Raw genomic sequence first — 15,857 nt, 5'->3', positions numbered from 1 at the left:
GGCAGGGGTGGGAGGGAATAAGTGTTGGCAAGAGTGTGGAGAATTGGAACCATCATACATTGCTGGTGGGAATGTAAAATGGTGCAGCCACTATGGAAAAGAGTTTGGCAGTGTCTCAAAAAGCTAAACAGAGAATTAATATATGACCCAGCATTTCCACTCCTAGGTATACATACACACACAGAAAAAATGGAAACGGGGACTTGAATAGATATCTGTACGCCAGTGTACACTGTGGCATTATTTACAATAGCCAAAAGGTGGAAACAACTCAAGTATCCATCAAAAGATGAATGAATAGACAAAAAAAGTGGTACAGCCAAACAATGGAATATTATTCTGCCTTAAAAAGAAATGCAGTTCTGATATGTGCTACAGTATGAATGAACCTTGAAAATGTTATTCTAGGTAAAATAAGCCAGACACAACAGGATATATATTGTATGACTCTCCTTATATGAAATATCTAGAATAGGCAAATTCAGAGACAGAAGTAGATTAGAGATTTACAGTAACTGGGAGGACAGAAGAATGGAGAGTTATTGCTTATCTGTTACAGAGTTATTACTTATCAGTTTCTGTTTGGGGTGATGAAACAGTTTTGAAAATGGTGATGGTTATACAATCTTGTGAATGTAATTAATCCCACTCACTGAATTGTATGTTTAAAATTGTAAACTAGCAAATTTAATGTTATATATAACCACAAGTTTAAAAAAAAATAATGTAATAAGCCAAAAACCATTGAACTGTACACCTTACATGGGTAAATTTGTATGATATGTGAATTATATCAGTATCTACATAATTATATAACCTAGATCTATAATCTATAATTATATCTAAGGCTATTAAAAAGAGAAAAAGTGATCTTTAAAAAGAAGAAAATCTTGTCATTTGTGACAACATGAATAACCCTGGAAGACATTATATGAAGTGAAATAAGCCAGGTCCAGAAAGACAAATACCATATGATCTCATTTACATGTGGAGTCCAAAAAAGTAGATTTCATAGGTGAGTACAGTAGTGGTTACCAGCGGCTAGGGGGTTGGGAGGGTTAGAGGGATAAGAGAGATTCTGTTCAAAGGATACGAAATGTCAGTTAGACAGGTGAAACAAGTTCAAGAGCTCTATTGTATTACACATTATGGTAGCTACTGTTAATAATTACATATTGTTTACTTGAAAATTGCTTAAGAGAATAGATTTAGCTTGATTTACCCATTGTACAATGTATACGTATTTCAAAATATCATGTTGTACCCCATAAATATCTACAATTTTGGCCAGTGCTTTGGGAAGCCGCAGTGGGAAGATTGCTTGAGACCCAGGAAATTCAAGACCAGCCCGGGCAATGTGGCAAGACCTTGACTCTACAAAAAAAATAACAATTAGCCAGGTACAGTGACATGCTCCTGTAATCCCCATTACTCAGGAGGCTGAGGCAGGAGCCCAGGAAGTGGAGGGTGCAGTGAGCTATGATCACACCACTGCACTCCAGCCTGGGCAACAGACTGAGACTCTGTTAAATAAATAAATAAATAAACATGGGAGTAATTAATTGCTGCAGACATGACCAACAAATTAATGCTTAAAGTAGACCTCCTGCCTTATTGCAAGGAGAGGGCTTTCTGTGTCCTGACGTTTCTTGCCTTGGTGTACCGGAAGAATCGGATCCCACGTGAGGGCTTGGAGAATGAGTGCAAGGTTTTATTGAGTGGAAGTAGCTCTCAGCAGATGGAGAAGCCAGAAGGGAGATGGAGTGGGAAGGTGGTTTTTCCCTGGAGTCCGGCTGCTCAGGAGCCCAGATCTCCCCTGACCACCTGGGGCCAAAATCTGCATCATTCCGCCAGTGGATGGCCTGCTGGTTGACGGCCTGCCTGCATCTGTTGTGTGCTCTTCCCCTGGCATGCTTCTATGCACGTCCAGCCGCTTGTGTGTTCTTCTGCCAATGTGTTCCTCTCAATGTCCAGCTGCTTGTGTCTCTGCCTGTTAGGGTCTCAGGGTATTTATAGGCACAAGGCAGGGGTGTGGCAGGCCAGGGTGGTCTTGGAAAATGCAACATTTGGGCAGAAAGGCAGGAGTGCGTGTCCTCACCTAGGTCCGTGGGCACAGGCTCAGGGGTGGAGCCCTAGGCAGGGCCCATGCCCTTCCCTTCCCAGCACTTCCCTGCCCCACTCCCATGTCAATTCCAGTAGTGATATACTTTTCATTATTTCATGTGGCTTCTTAAGTCTACTTTATGCAGTGGGCTGTGGTGACATAAAGATATTCATTGAGAGACTACCATGGTATACCATGTGTCCTAGGACTAGAAAATTTGTTCCTCAGTTTTCTGGTTTTAAAATAAGGATAATAAAGATTCCTTCCTCACAGGGTAGTTGTGATGATTAAGTTAATTAATACATGTAAAATGCTTAGAATAGTACATAGCACATAATAAGTGCTATATAATTGTTAGATATTATTCTGAGTTCCAGGAATCAGAGATACATCAGTGAAAAAAACAGATAAAAATCTTTGCTTTCATAAAACTTCATTCTAGAGAAACAGCAAATGAACAAACAACATATATAATATGTCAAAATGTAGCAATAACAATGAAGAACAAAAGCAAAAAAGGAAGATAAAAAATACAGGGAGGAGGGTGGTTGGGGAACTATTTTACATAGGGTTCTCTTGGAAGGCCTCAGTGAGGTAACATTTGAGCAAAGACTTGGAAGCAACATGGTAGTAAGCCATGCAGATATTTAATGGAAAATCATTCCAGGCAGAGGGAATAGCAAGTGCAAAATTCCTGAGGTAGTTTGCCTGGACTTTTGAAGAACCAACAATGCGTACGGGGGGAGGGAGGGTCAAAGGAGTAGAACAATCAAAAGGGGATAGTAGAAGATCAAGTCCCAGTGGCTGGGGAAAGAGGACTTGTAGTTCTCACAGGTAACTATAAGGATTTTTGCTTTTACTCTGAAGCTATTGGAGGTTTCTGAGCAAAGAGTAATCATGATTTGACTCATGCTTTTAAAAAGATCACGCTGACAGTTGTGTTCGGAATAATCTGTAAACAGATAAGCATGGGGTGACTCATGCCTATAATCCCAGCATTTTGGGAGGCCGAGTTAGGAAGATTGCTTAAGCCTGGGAGTTCAAGACCAGCTTGGGCAACATAGGGAGACCTTGTCTACAACACACACACACACACACACACACACACATACACACACACACTAATTTTTTAATTAGCTAGGTGTGGTAGTGTGCACCTTTAGTCCCAACTATTCTGGAGGAGAATTGCTTGAGCCAGCCCCAGCCTGGGCAATGGAGCAAGACCGTGTCTCTAAAAAGAGAGAGAGAGAGAGCACGAGAGTGAGTGCAAACAGTATAGGAGGCTTTGCAATAATTCAGGAGAGACATGATATTGACAATAATCCAGGAAAGAGAAGCAGTGAAGATAGTGAGAAGTAGTCTTGATATATTTTGAAGTCAGAATCAACAAGATTTTTTGAATGATTGGATATAAAGTATGAGAGAAAAATGGGAGTCAAAGCCAGGCATGGTGGTGCACACCTATAGTCTCAGGTGCTTGGGAGGCTGAGGTGAGAGAATCCCTTGAGCCCAAGAATTTGAGGCCAGCCTGGGCAATGCAGCAAGACCACCGTCTCTTAAAAAAGTAGAGGTGTCAAAGACTGGTCTGAGTATCTGGAAAGATGGAGATAACATTAACTGAAACAGAGAAAACTGAGGCCTAAGCAGTATTTGAACATCTCCCATTTACCATTTTAAATCCTCCCAGCCTCACTCCTTATTCTAGGCGTTGCTGCAGTGACCAATTCTGTGCAGGCATTAACTGCCCTCTGTCAAAGGCCATGTAACAGCACCTTGCCTCTCTCACTCCCTATCCATGGCATAGGATATTGCATCTCATGCCATAGTATGGAATACCTGCAGAAGTCCACCCTACATGTATATATGCAACTAGAAGAAGTATGTGGTGAAAACTTTGACCAATGACAGACAGGAGCCAATGGATAAGTGTTTTCCTCTTTCTTCACTCCAGTGCAGAGTTCTGAGACACATTTCATAAGGTACACATTTCAGAAAACACTACAGGATTTATCAACTAATTGCCAATAGTGGGAGTCAGTTCAATAATTTACCCTTGACTTTTCCTTCTTCTCTGTTTTATTTCCTCTGAATTCCAATCCTAGTCTATGAATTCATATTCTCAAGCAAATTCCCTGCACAGTAGCCTGTGTCTTAGGTTCTGCTTTCAGGTGAATCCAGGCACCAAAAGTAACCTTAATAAGCAAATCTTCAGTGTGTAATTTTGGAACCTGACCCTACAACACTGATCACAAGACAGTAAGGAACCCTGCTGGTGGTAAGTGGTGAGTGGTAAACTACAAGTGATGGCAACCTCTGGCATGCAGTAGAGTCGCAATTACTCAGACACTCAACAGTAGTAGAATGGAATGAGATAAAAGCAGAAGATGAGGCATTGGATTAGATGGTGGATATGGTACTTGACCCATTACGGAAGCAACTATAACTATAAAGCAGGCTGACTTCTGTTAACCACTTTGGAGATCTTAACAAAAGAAAATGACAGGCTCAGTCCACCCAGCTATCTAATCAGGAAACACTATGAAAGCCTTGCAGGCAATGTAGCCACTGAGCAGATTGTACTGAAAATCATCCCCAGGATCTAATCAAAAGGGTTATGCTTATACTCCATTCCAACCATAGCTGCAAATGCACAGGCTGTAAACATCATTCATGCTAAATCAGGTCCCTAATGGAAAAATAATAGACCTTTGAGATCTAGAATGGGGGCATTTGTGTGAGCCTTATAATCTTAAATTCCCAGATTTTGTTTTTTCCTCTATACCAAGTCTTCTTCTTGGAAAAAAACAAAACAAAACAACAACAACAAAAAAAAAACAGCCTCCCTTGTCTGGAAATGCTGCAATATGGCCTCATTTTCCACAATATATACCTCTATTAACACCCCCTTGCCACATACACACACTGTCTCAAGCCTATAACCAGTGCCAGATTTCAACACAACCTATGTGGGGAATTGCAATCTCTGATCCAGGAAGAGCCAGAAAAGGGCTTCTAAACCTTGGTACTAGGGACTTCTGGGCTGAATAATTCTTTGTTGTGGAGGGCTGTCTTATGTATTACAGATTGTTTTGAAGCATCTCTGGCATCTACCCACTAGATGATAGTAGAACTCTCTCAGTAATGACAACCAAAAATGTCTCCTTACATTGCCAAACACCCCCGGGGGTAAAAAATCATCCCCATTTGAAATTCGCTGAATTAGATGAACTCAAAAGGAATTTCAAAATGGGCTAGCATGTATCAGTAGGAACAAGGGGGACATGAGTGAGAATGAATATTTAGAGTATTAGAGCACAAGAATCAGACTGTAAGGCTGGACAGGGGACATTTTATGATGTGGTGCCATGCACCTATGATTGTGGATTTAATATTTTGACCAACACCTGGAGTAAGTACTAATACACAACTTTGGGGTCTCCTTAAATATTGGGCATAATGATGATCTGTGCTAAAATGAGGTTGAGATGCTAGAACAATCTTGAATAACTATCGAGAAGGAAGTCAGAAGACTCAGGGAATCAGGAATGTTAGAATGAATTTATTATGTGTGAGTGAAGAATCACCACTAGACTGTTTCCCAGGAGTAAAAATATTGGAATAAACTTAACTGTGAAACTAAAATACCCACCACTTGGATATGTTGCCCAGAAGGGTTGAGATGCAAAATTGTCCTGATGTTCACACCATTTGTTGCAGCATATCTGATGGTGCTAGAAGGACCTGTGATGAATAAGAGTACTGTATGAAATCTCTGCAAAGCTCCAGTGAGATCACTGCAGCACAGTTCCCTAGTGGTCTATAGGACCATGCCTTCCGAGGCAGAGAACTATTCTCCATTGGGAAAACTAGGGCTGGATATTATCAATCAAACCAAATCGTAAGTACAGAAACAGTCTTCTGAAGTATGGAAATCATATAGATTCTAGTCTAAGTAGGTCCAGAAGACACAGGTAAATTACATGAATGTGTGACCCAGAATCCCCTGGCATGTGCTTTTATAGCATTGACATCTCTTCCTCAATTCACTCCTATGGCCTCTTGGGAGTTCTTTATGAAAACCTCACACAGAATTAAACATTTGAGCCTGATTCACAGATGGGTTGGCACATTATATTGGTGGGTAGGTAAAAGTGAACTGCTACACTTTAGACCTACTCAGGAATGGCTCTAAGAATGATAGCCTGTGGCCAGGCACGGTGGCTCACGCCTGTAATCCCAGCACTTTGGGAGGCCAAGGCAGGCGGATTACGAGGTCAGGAGATCGAGACCATCCTGGCTAACATGGTGAAACCCCGTCTCTACTAAAAATACAAAAAATTAGCTGGGCGTGATGGTGGGCACCTGTAGTCCCAGCTACTCAGGAGGCTGAGGCAGGAGAATGGCATGAACCTGGGAGGCGGAGCTTGCAGTGAGCTGAGATAGCACCACTGCACTCCAGCCTGGGCGACAGAGCAAGACTCTGTCTCAAAAAAAAAAAAGGAATGGTAGCCTGTAGGAATACTTTTCCCGTTGGCAGAGCTTAGAGCAGCACACTTTATTGTTCACTTTATATAGAAGGATAAGTGGCCTGAAGTAAAAATATTTACAGACTTCTAGATTTTCCTTTCTTGCCTACATCTATAATCACCAGAACTGTATCATTCTTCATCAACATTTCCTCAACCAAGGAATCCACTTTATAGCCCCCCCAAAAGTAACAATGTACACATTGAATATACCATAGAATCCACGGATATTCACGTATATTGCCATATCCCTCATCACTCAGACACAGCTAGCTTTATGAAATGGTGGAATGGTGGAATGTTATAGGCTCAGCTAATATGTCTTCTTGGGATTGGGCTGTTGTCCTACAGGAGGTGGTAATGCACTGAATCGACTGATAAAGTGTGCCCATAACAGCTAAAGACATAGCTCCAGAAACCCAGGAATGGGAGAAGGATTGGTCCTTATTATTGTCATTCCCAGTGACCCACTTGCAGAATTTGTGTTTCTTGCCTCTCAAATTTAGGATTTGGGCTGGGCAAGGTGGCTCACATCTGTAATCCCAGCACTTTGGTAGGCCAAGGATGTGGCCGAATCACCTGAGGTTGGGAGTTCGAGACCAGCCTGGCCAACGTGATGAAACCCCATCTCTACTAAAAAAAATACAAAAGTTAGCTGGGTGTGGTGGCACACGCCTGTAATCCTAGCTACTTGGGAGACTGAGGGACGAGAATTGCTTGAACCCAGGAGGTAGGAGGTTGCAGTGAGCTGAGATCATGTAATTGTACTCCAGCCTGGGTGACAGAGCGAGACTCTGTCTCAAAAAAAACAAAAATTAGGATTTGCTAGATTGCAATAATTGGTTCTTCAGGGGTTGAGTGGGGAATGCTGCCACCAGGATAAACACTACGGAATTCACTGCACTTAAAATTTTACTTAGTTACTTTGTGCTTCTTACGGAAGTGGACAAGCTGACAAAGAAAGGAGTTACTATGCTTGTGGGAGTAATCAACTGTGATTAGCAAAAGGATCTGGGATTGTTGCTCCACAATAGCACTAGGGAGGAATTTGGAATCCAAATAATTCTCTGGGGCTTACTAGGTATTTCTGTACCCAGGGATAATTTGAACTGATAATAACAGCAATCATGGCTTAACCAGAGAAAGGAAAATAAAGGCTGAAGGTGGGGGTCATTTCACCAAAGAAACAACCTAGACCAGCTGATGTGCTGGCCAACGGTGAGGGAAAATTAAAATCGGTAGTGGAAGAGGGAGTTAATACAAGTATGGTCCTGACATTGGTGCAGCAGTAAAAACTGAAGCTTATTCTATTAACTCTCTTATATTAAGGCTTTGCTGAGATTGTGGCTGGCCATCACCTTGAAGAGACCTCTGTGAAGGACTGAATATAACAGAGGGCACAGGCAGATCAGAGTGTTGCAAGGTATGGACACCTTCTATGTCCTTCTGTGTAACTTAGGCCATGACTTCAAATTCCTTCAGCCTATTATTCTAACCACTGCTGCAGCAACCTGCTCGGAGCAGGTTTGATGACCTTTGAACAAGGGCGAAATGCCAGCATCTCTCCTCTCACTGCCTGCCCCAGCATGTCTCTGATGTGGAAGTCAGCTTGGCATTCATAACTGTGCGATTTGCAAGTGTGGAGTAGTTAATGCCCAAGGGCATTAACCTTCGATCAAAGAGGACACGAGCTGACATAAAAATGCTTCCTCCGTTCTTTCCTTTAATGGACAGTTCCAAGACTCATTTCATAAAGCTTCTTAGAAGGTCCTAAGGGACTGAGAAAACATTCAAATATGGTGATGACCAATTCAGTAACACATTCTTGTACTGCATCTCCCTCTTTTTTGTTTTGTCTTCTTCCTCTTCCCCCAAGACCTCGTGGTGCAATGGTAGCGCGTCTGACTCCAGATCAGAAGGTTGCGTGTTCGAATCACGTCGGGGTCAAACGTAATCATTCCTCTTCCCTCATTTTGCTCCCTGGGATCAAATTTCCAAATAAACTATTGCATATAAGTGTCACTTTGCAGGGAATCCAAGAGGAGAGAGGATAATTTAATTTTTGGACACACAAGTTTGAGGTGTCTGTAAGACATCCAAGTGGAAATGTCAGGCAATGGGCAGTATATACACAAATCTTGAGGTTCAAGAAAGAGATCTAGGCTTCTGAAATGCAATTCATTTCCCAACTTTGAGGAGGGCTATAAACATACAGGTAAATAAAAGAAAGATAATAGGACCAAAAAACACATGCAATTGTCAGAGTGTCCACAGTAAGCATTCCAGTGCCAAGCAGGAAAGGGTCTTTGAAAGATATAACCAGATTCTGCTCTTAAAAGGGAAGTCATTTTATGAAAGTGAAAAGTATTCTAACTACTGTTTGCTCATTTAAATTTCTAGCACACTTACCTGATCTGTACCTCTCTTTGGTCACTTATGTTGTGTCCTATTTTATATATATTTGTATCTACACCTTGTCTAGTCCTACCACACTGTGAACTCCTTTAGGATAAGATTCATGCCTGAATCACCTCTGTACCTGGAATCAAAGTGCCTAGCATTAAAAAAAGGTGCCAGGAATACGGAATAAATAAAACACCTACCTTGCAACCAGCAACATTGGCATCATTTATGCCTCCCAAACTTAAATATGCAAAGCATCATCTTGCTAAGATGCAGATTCTGATTCAGTAGATCTGAAGTGAGCCAGAGAGGCTGCATTTCCTAAAAAGCCCCCAGATGTTGCCCAAGCAGCTGATCCACAGACCACACTTCGAGTATCAAGGTCATGAGGACAATGGTTCTTGACCTTAGCTACATATGAGAATCATCTGGGAAGATATTGAAAGTACTGATGTCTGGGTCCCACCCGCAGAGATTCTGATTTAACTCATTTAAGCTCTCTAAAGTTTAAGTAGCAAAGATCTAGAGTTAATAGAGCTTTACATATGAAAAAAGAAAACATGTAATCGAATTTCTTCTTAAATGAATTGCTGCAAATATCTGAATAAATAACTTTTTTTTTTTTTTTGAGACGGAGTCTCGCTCTGTCGCCCAGGCTGGAGTGCAGTGGCGCAATCTCGGCCCACTGCAAGCTCCGCCTCCCGGGTTCACGCCATTCTCCTGCCTCAGCCTCCCGAGTAGCTGGGACTACAGGCGCCCGCCACCACGCCCGGCTAATTTTTTTGTATTTTTAGTAGAGACGGGGTTTCACCGTGGTCTCGATCTCCTGATCTCGTGATCTCGTGATCCGCCCGCCTCGGCCTCCCAAAGTGCTAGGATTACAAGCGTGAGCCACCGCGCCCGGCCCTGAATAAATAACTCTTAATCCCCAACTCTCAAGTCAGTTGCTGCGCCACAAAGGCCCCGCCCCTGCCCTTCCCTGACACGCCCCTCCAATGAGGCCTTGCTCCCCCTGGCCACGCCGGTCGGTTGGCGCCCCGCCCCTCCGCGTCTATTGGCCGTTCCCTTTTTCCCCTATCGCTTCTTCTTCCTTCTCTACGGGGTCAACTTCCGGCGCGGAGTTTGTCACGTGCCCGGATATAGGAAGTGTTGGGGGAACGGCCGCTTCCCGTTCAACGCTTTATTGAGGGGCACATCCTAGTGGCCCTCATCCGGTCTCCGTTTTGGAAGACCCGCCTCGGCACAGCCGGGCTCAGTCCGGCCTTGCGGTAAGCCTTCGGCCGCGGCTGCCCGGTAGTCCCGGCGGCGGCGGACAGACGAGCTGACAGGCACCAGGGTCTAAGGCGGCTCCTCAGTCCGGCTGCTGTCTCCACGCCTGGGGTCGGGCACCGCTCCCTCTGACCTCCCTTTCCCCGTTTGTCCCGGTAAGACGAAGTTTGGTCAGAGCATTCTCCATCCCCTTGTCCTCGGGTCTAGGAGAATGCAGAGCTGGGAGGGCAGTCCTCACGCGCCCCATTACAGTTCCGCCCATCGGAACCAGATTTTGTTTGTGCAAAATGACCCTGATCGTAAGCTCTTTGGCGTGGACCAGGAGAGGAGAGCGTGACTGTGCCTTCCTCTTTGTCCGTATTCACATCCCGGCCCCCCAACCCCCCAACCCCCCCACCCCCCCGCCAAATCTCTTAAGTGTATTTCTCTATTTTCTTGCACAGTTTTATCTTCTAGATGACCATGCTTCATGCGCTAATATATCTCAGCAGCATACAGGGCCCAACGCACACGGGCACTCACACTGACCGGCTGTTTGTCACACAGTGTAGTGGTCCAACTGAGCTTAAGGAAACAACCAGTACAGAGTAAGCAGTGGCTGGCTGCCTTTGGAACGTGGTCAGACATGGGTTCTCAGACCTGGAGAATAATTTTAGAGGACCTCTAGGGATTTATTTACTGACTTTCAGAAAAGTACTGTAAAGACTGAAGAGTTAATCACTCGACCCGCAGGATGTAAATGCCATAGAAGCACCCGGCTTCAGGTCTTCATAAACATCTGTCATGTTGACTACTGTAACCCAGAATAGTGTCTGGCACCTAATAAGCATGAGTATTTGCTGAATGAATGAAGAGTCACATACTGCTTTTCATTATGGCTAACTCCTTTATGAGGTATGCCCAATCCTGTCTTGTTTTACCACTTACTGTACACTCAGTTGTTGCTTTTAGCCAGAGGGAGTATGTGGTAAACGTTGGTCCCTGTTATTCATTTGACCAGTTTTTACTATTCAGTTCTAATTACCTTAACAGATATTTAAGTATCCACTAAACACAAAACTATGATGAACATCCTTCCCTTCTCTCTCTTAAGAGAATTCTTGAGATACAGAAGCTTATGATTTAATGAGCCTATTAGACGGCAGATGCTTGATTTGTTTAGCAAATGCGGTAAGTGCTGTAGAAATTTAGAGGAGAGATCACTTTGGATTAAGATCTTCATTGAATTCAACTTCATGTAAACCATGAAGTGTAATTAGGGTTTGGATAGGGCGGAGATGATATTCCTTACATGGAAAGTACCAAAGTGAAGATTTGACGTCCAAAATGAACAGAGTGCGTGGAATGGAATGTTTTTGAGAACATTAGGAAAACGTTGAGTAAGAGCGTGATGTGATACAAACTGTCTTTTAAAATTATCTTGTTGTTCAGGGTTGTGGGACCTTGCGAAGAGATAACCAGATTTTGTAGGGTTAAGTAAAGTTGATATGAACCTGGGTCAGTATATTTGCAGTGGGAAAAGAAAGGAATAAATTACATGTAGATGAGGGGAATCGCAGAATGTGGTAGCGGATTTCATGTTGACAAGGGAATAGGGAAGCAAATATGGTAGATTTTGAACCTGGACATTTGCTTATAGATGTGAAAGTTAGAAAAGGGGAATCTTGGAGGAGCTATAGCTGTCATGTTAGTTAATTTAAGCATTTGTTAAATGCCTAGTTTGCCAAGCTCTAGGAATACAAAGATGATTAAGACATGGTCCTACTTTTAATAGGGGATAAAATACAGCTAGCTGGAAAATACAATTCATAAATGCCGTATTTATGAAGTAGAGGGGAAATGTTAGAGAGGTAGAAATTACTCTTTGTGTGGGGCAGCGGCAGGGAGGGGGCTACTTTACAGAAGAGCTGACATTTTAGCACAATCTTGAGGGATGAATTGTAATTTCCTAGGGAGAAGAGAATTCTAGGAAAAGAAGATTGTATGAACAAAAGCCCAGAGATAGAAAAGTAAACTGGCCAGTGCCAGTGTGGCTTGGGCTTATGAAGAAATATAACATAGTGTCTGGGCCCTACAACATATTAAGGGATTAGCAGCATGGACGCTCTATAATAGGCCAAAAGGAGGATAGGTTGGGTAAAGGTATGGAGAGATGGAGAAGCAAGCAATTGGGGAAAATTGTATTTCATGGCTTTTATATCCTCCGCAAGGTAGATTGTTAAGTCATTTGCAGAGAGGGAGGAGGTTAACCGCTAGACCTGGAAACTGAAGGAGAGTAATAAGGATTTGCAACAATAGTCATGGGGAATGGGAAAAGGAGTCATCAAATGGGGGATTAATTGCCGAGCGGCATTGAAAGTCTAACTTTCACTGGTTGTAGATATTTGTAATGCACGCAATAAGCGTGGATATGTGGCTTTTGAAAGTGGCATCTGGTAGTCCAAGAGAAGTGAAGAAAATAATTCAGCTTATGGAGATCGATAAAAACAAGATCAGCTGGTCAACAAACAGGGTAAAATAATTGTAGGGGATAGTTTAGGTATAGGGAAATGAGCACTGTCTCCAGGCTAGGTTGGAAGAGAAGTAAACTTGGAGAGGCCAGATTAAGAGAACAGAAAGGAGGGCAATGTCAGAAGACTAGAGGCTGAGATGAAGTGGAAGTGGGAAGATGTGAATTTTATGAGAAAAGCAATTTTTGGAATTGGAGCAGAGATAGAGTAACATATTGGAAAGACCTGGTTTACAAAATAGTCATTCTGCTATAAAAATGCGTTGTAAATCATTTATTTAAAAATCGTGATTTCTTCATTTTCCCATAGAAAGAAAGAGTGTTTTAGAAGTTAGTGTCCTAGGCAAGCTCACATGTATGAAATACTACACATTTGCATTGAAAAATTGTAATACATATCCACACAAATATGTATATGAAAAATAACATAGAGATTTAAAATTATTTTAAGTTGATGTTTGAAAAGATGCTGAGTTAGATAAGAAAAAGGAGATAAGTGAAACCTATTTTTATAACAGTTTTACTGAGATTACTTATCGTAAAATTTACCCTTTTCAATTGTATAATTGAGTGATTTTTGGCATATTCACAAGGTTTACAACCATCATTACTATCTAGTTGAAAGACATTGTCATCACCCCAAAAAAGAAACTCCATACCCATTAACAGTCAATCCTCCTTTCCACCTTCCCTTCTAGCTCCCGAAAACCGCTTATATTTCTGTATCTATGGATTTTCCTATTCTAGATATTTCATATAAATGGAATCAAACAATACGTGGTCTTTTGTGTCTGGCTCCTTTCACTTAGCATAATCTTTTCAAGATTCATCAATATTTTACCATGTTTCATTACTTCATTTCCTTTTTTTTTTGCAGCCGAATAATAATCCATTGTATGGATATACCACATTTTGTTTATATATCATTTGATGGACATTTCTGTTATTTCCATTTTTTGGCTATGGCAAATAGTGCTACCATGAACATTCATGTACAAATTTTTGTGTGGACATATGTTTTCAGTTCTCCTGGGAGTGGAATTGTTGGATTATAAGGTAGCCCATGTTTCACTTTATGAAGAGTCACCAAGCTGTTTTCCAAAGGGGCTGCACCATTTTACAATCCCACCAGCAATGTACAAGAGTTCTGTTTCCTCTCATCTTCACCAACACTTGTTGTTTTCTATCGTTTTTATTTTAACCACCCTCATGGGTGTAAAGTGGTTGATACCTCATTGTGGTTTTGATTTGCATTTCCTTAGGGGCCAGTGATGTTAAGCATGTTTTCATATGCTTATTGGCCATTTGTATATCTTTGGAAAAATGTCTATTCAGGTCTTTTATTCAATTTTTAATTGGGTTATTTGTCTTTTTATTGTTGAGTTGTAAGGGTTCTTTATGTAGAAAACTATAAAGATTGAGCAGTGGGTTGAAGATTTTTTTCTTAAATCTTGTGTGTGTGTGTGTGTGTGTGTGTGTGTATGCTTGGTGAGCATTTCCAAACATTTTAGAGTTTGATAACACTGGTTCTCTAATTTTATTTCCAAACTTACAGCTTTATATTTCTGTGATATAGGTGTATTCGTATATTAAATCATTTTTCCTAGGCTTGTTAACCAAAAATCATTTTCAAATCACAAATTCAGAAGTATAAGATGGAATGATGTTGAGAGTGAGCTTAATATCTATACTCCAAATTTTTCAGCTGAGAAAAGATGACAGCAATCAAGCATGCATTACAAAGAGACATTTTTACGCCAAATGATGAACGCCTGCTGAGCATTGTGAATGTCTGCAAAGCAGGAAAAAAGAAAAAGAACTGTTTTTTATGTGCCACAGGTGGGTATTTAGTAAGAAAGAGTACTTGTTTTGTATCCTTTTATTAATTTAGGAGATATTTCCTCTTTGTTTTGAATATCCTCATTGTCTCTATAATTGGAAAAATTGTTGGGTCAACACATTCCTAGTTAACACTTGGCTTTGACAGGCTGTTAATTGTTGCCACCAATCTGGTGGCAGTGAAATAGTATCTCATTGTGGTTTTAAATTATATTTCCCTATAATGATGAGATTGAGCATCTTCTCATGAATTTCTTAGTCATTTCATTCTGTTGTCTATGAAATTTACCTGTTTAAGCCTTTTACTCATTTTTCTGTTGTGTTGCTTGTCCTTTTACTGATTTGTTCAAGTTCTTTCTATAATCTGGGTATCAACCTTTTGTTGGTTGTACGCATCCCAGTTAGTGGCTTGTCTTTTCACTTTTTATGATGCCTTTTAATGAAACTTATAATTTAAACTAAATGAAATTAATTAATCCTTTATGGCTTTCCCTTTTGGTGTCTTAAAAGATCCTTCCCTGTATCTTTTGTGCAGTCATAAAAATATTTTCCTAAATTCTAAAAGTTTTATAATTTTGCCTTTTACAGTTTAGTCTTAGTTCACCTGTGTCGACATCTGTCATGGTGTGTGTGAGCATTTCTGGTTGTCATCTTATATGTTATTTTTATTTTGTTTTTGTTTTATTCCACCTAAATTTTAGAAACAACTTGTCGAGTTTCAGACTTTGTTGGAATTTTGATTGGAATAGTTTTGAACCTATAGTTCAATTTGGAGAGAACTTGCGTTTTTACTGTATTGAATCTTTGTGTCCATGAACATGGTACAGTTCTGTATTTATCTAGGTGTTTTTTTAACTTTTATAAGTTTCATCATTTTCTCTAAAGGTTTGGCATGTATATTCTTGGATTTACTCCTGGGTATTGATTTATTCTTAGATTTTATTTGATAGTCATGAAAGCTCTTATTAACATTAATACATTTTAAAATCATATATTGTTAGAATTCTACAATGAATTGTTGGTGTTTTATATGGATGTCTATCAATCTTGCCAAACTTTCTTATTAATTCTAATTATTTGTAGACTCTTTGAAAGTAGTGATATTTTTCTTCCTTCCTTTATAGTTTTTGTATCTTTTATTTTTGTTGGTTTAGTTTGCTAGTTAGGACTATCAATACAGTCTCCATCTCAAGGAGAATGACTTCAT

General features: G+C 40.9%; 1 protein-coding gene and 1 non-coding gene across 13 annotated transcripts in view; both read left to right on the top strand.

Annotated features, from left to right (window-relative positions):
• The first annotated feature begins 8,505 nt into the window (after positions 1-8,505).
• Positions 8,506-8,577, top strand: TRNAW-CCA. The gene has a single exon. It is a non-coding gene; the product is annotated as a tRNA-Trp (tRNA).
• Positions 8,578-10,119: 1,542 nt separating this feature from the next.
• The window catches only part of EXOC1 (exocyst complex component 1), a 52,395-nt gene continuing 46,657 nt past the window's right edge, over positions 10,120-15,857 (top strand). For 6 of the 12 annotated variants that reach the window (XM_030818911.1, XM_030818909.1, XM_030818916.1 and 3 more), the window contains exons 1-2: positions 10,120-10,457; positions 14,517-14,650. In XM_030818911.1, coding sequence (XP_030674771.1) covers positions 14,527-14,650 — 124 coding nt within the window. In that variant the 5' untranslated portion in view covers positions 10,120-10,457; positions 14,517-14,526. The remainder of the gene's footprint in view (positions 10,458-14,516; positions 14,651-15,857) is intronic. The other 6 variants (XM_003268393.4, XM_003268394.4, XM_030818912.1 and 3 more) reach the window with 3 other exon arrangements.

This window comes from Nomascus leucogenys, chromosome 9, assembly GCF_006542625.1.
Source record: "Nomascus leucogenys isolate Asia chromosome 9, Asia_NLE_v1, whole genome shotgun sequence".
NCBI classification, from domain to species: domain Eukaryota; kingdom Metazoa; phylum Chordata; class Mammalia; order Primates; family Hylobatidae; genus Nomascus; species Nomascus leucogenys.
Note: the sequence above shows the minus strand (reverse complement) of the source record. Positions and strands in the feature narration are given on the sequence as shown.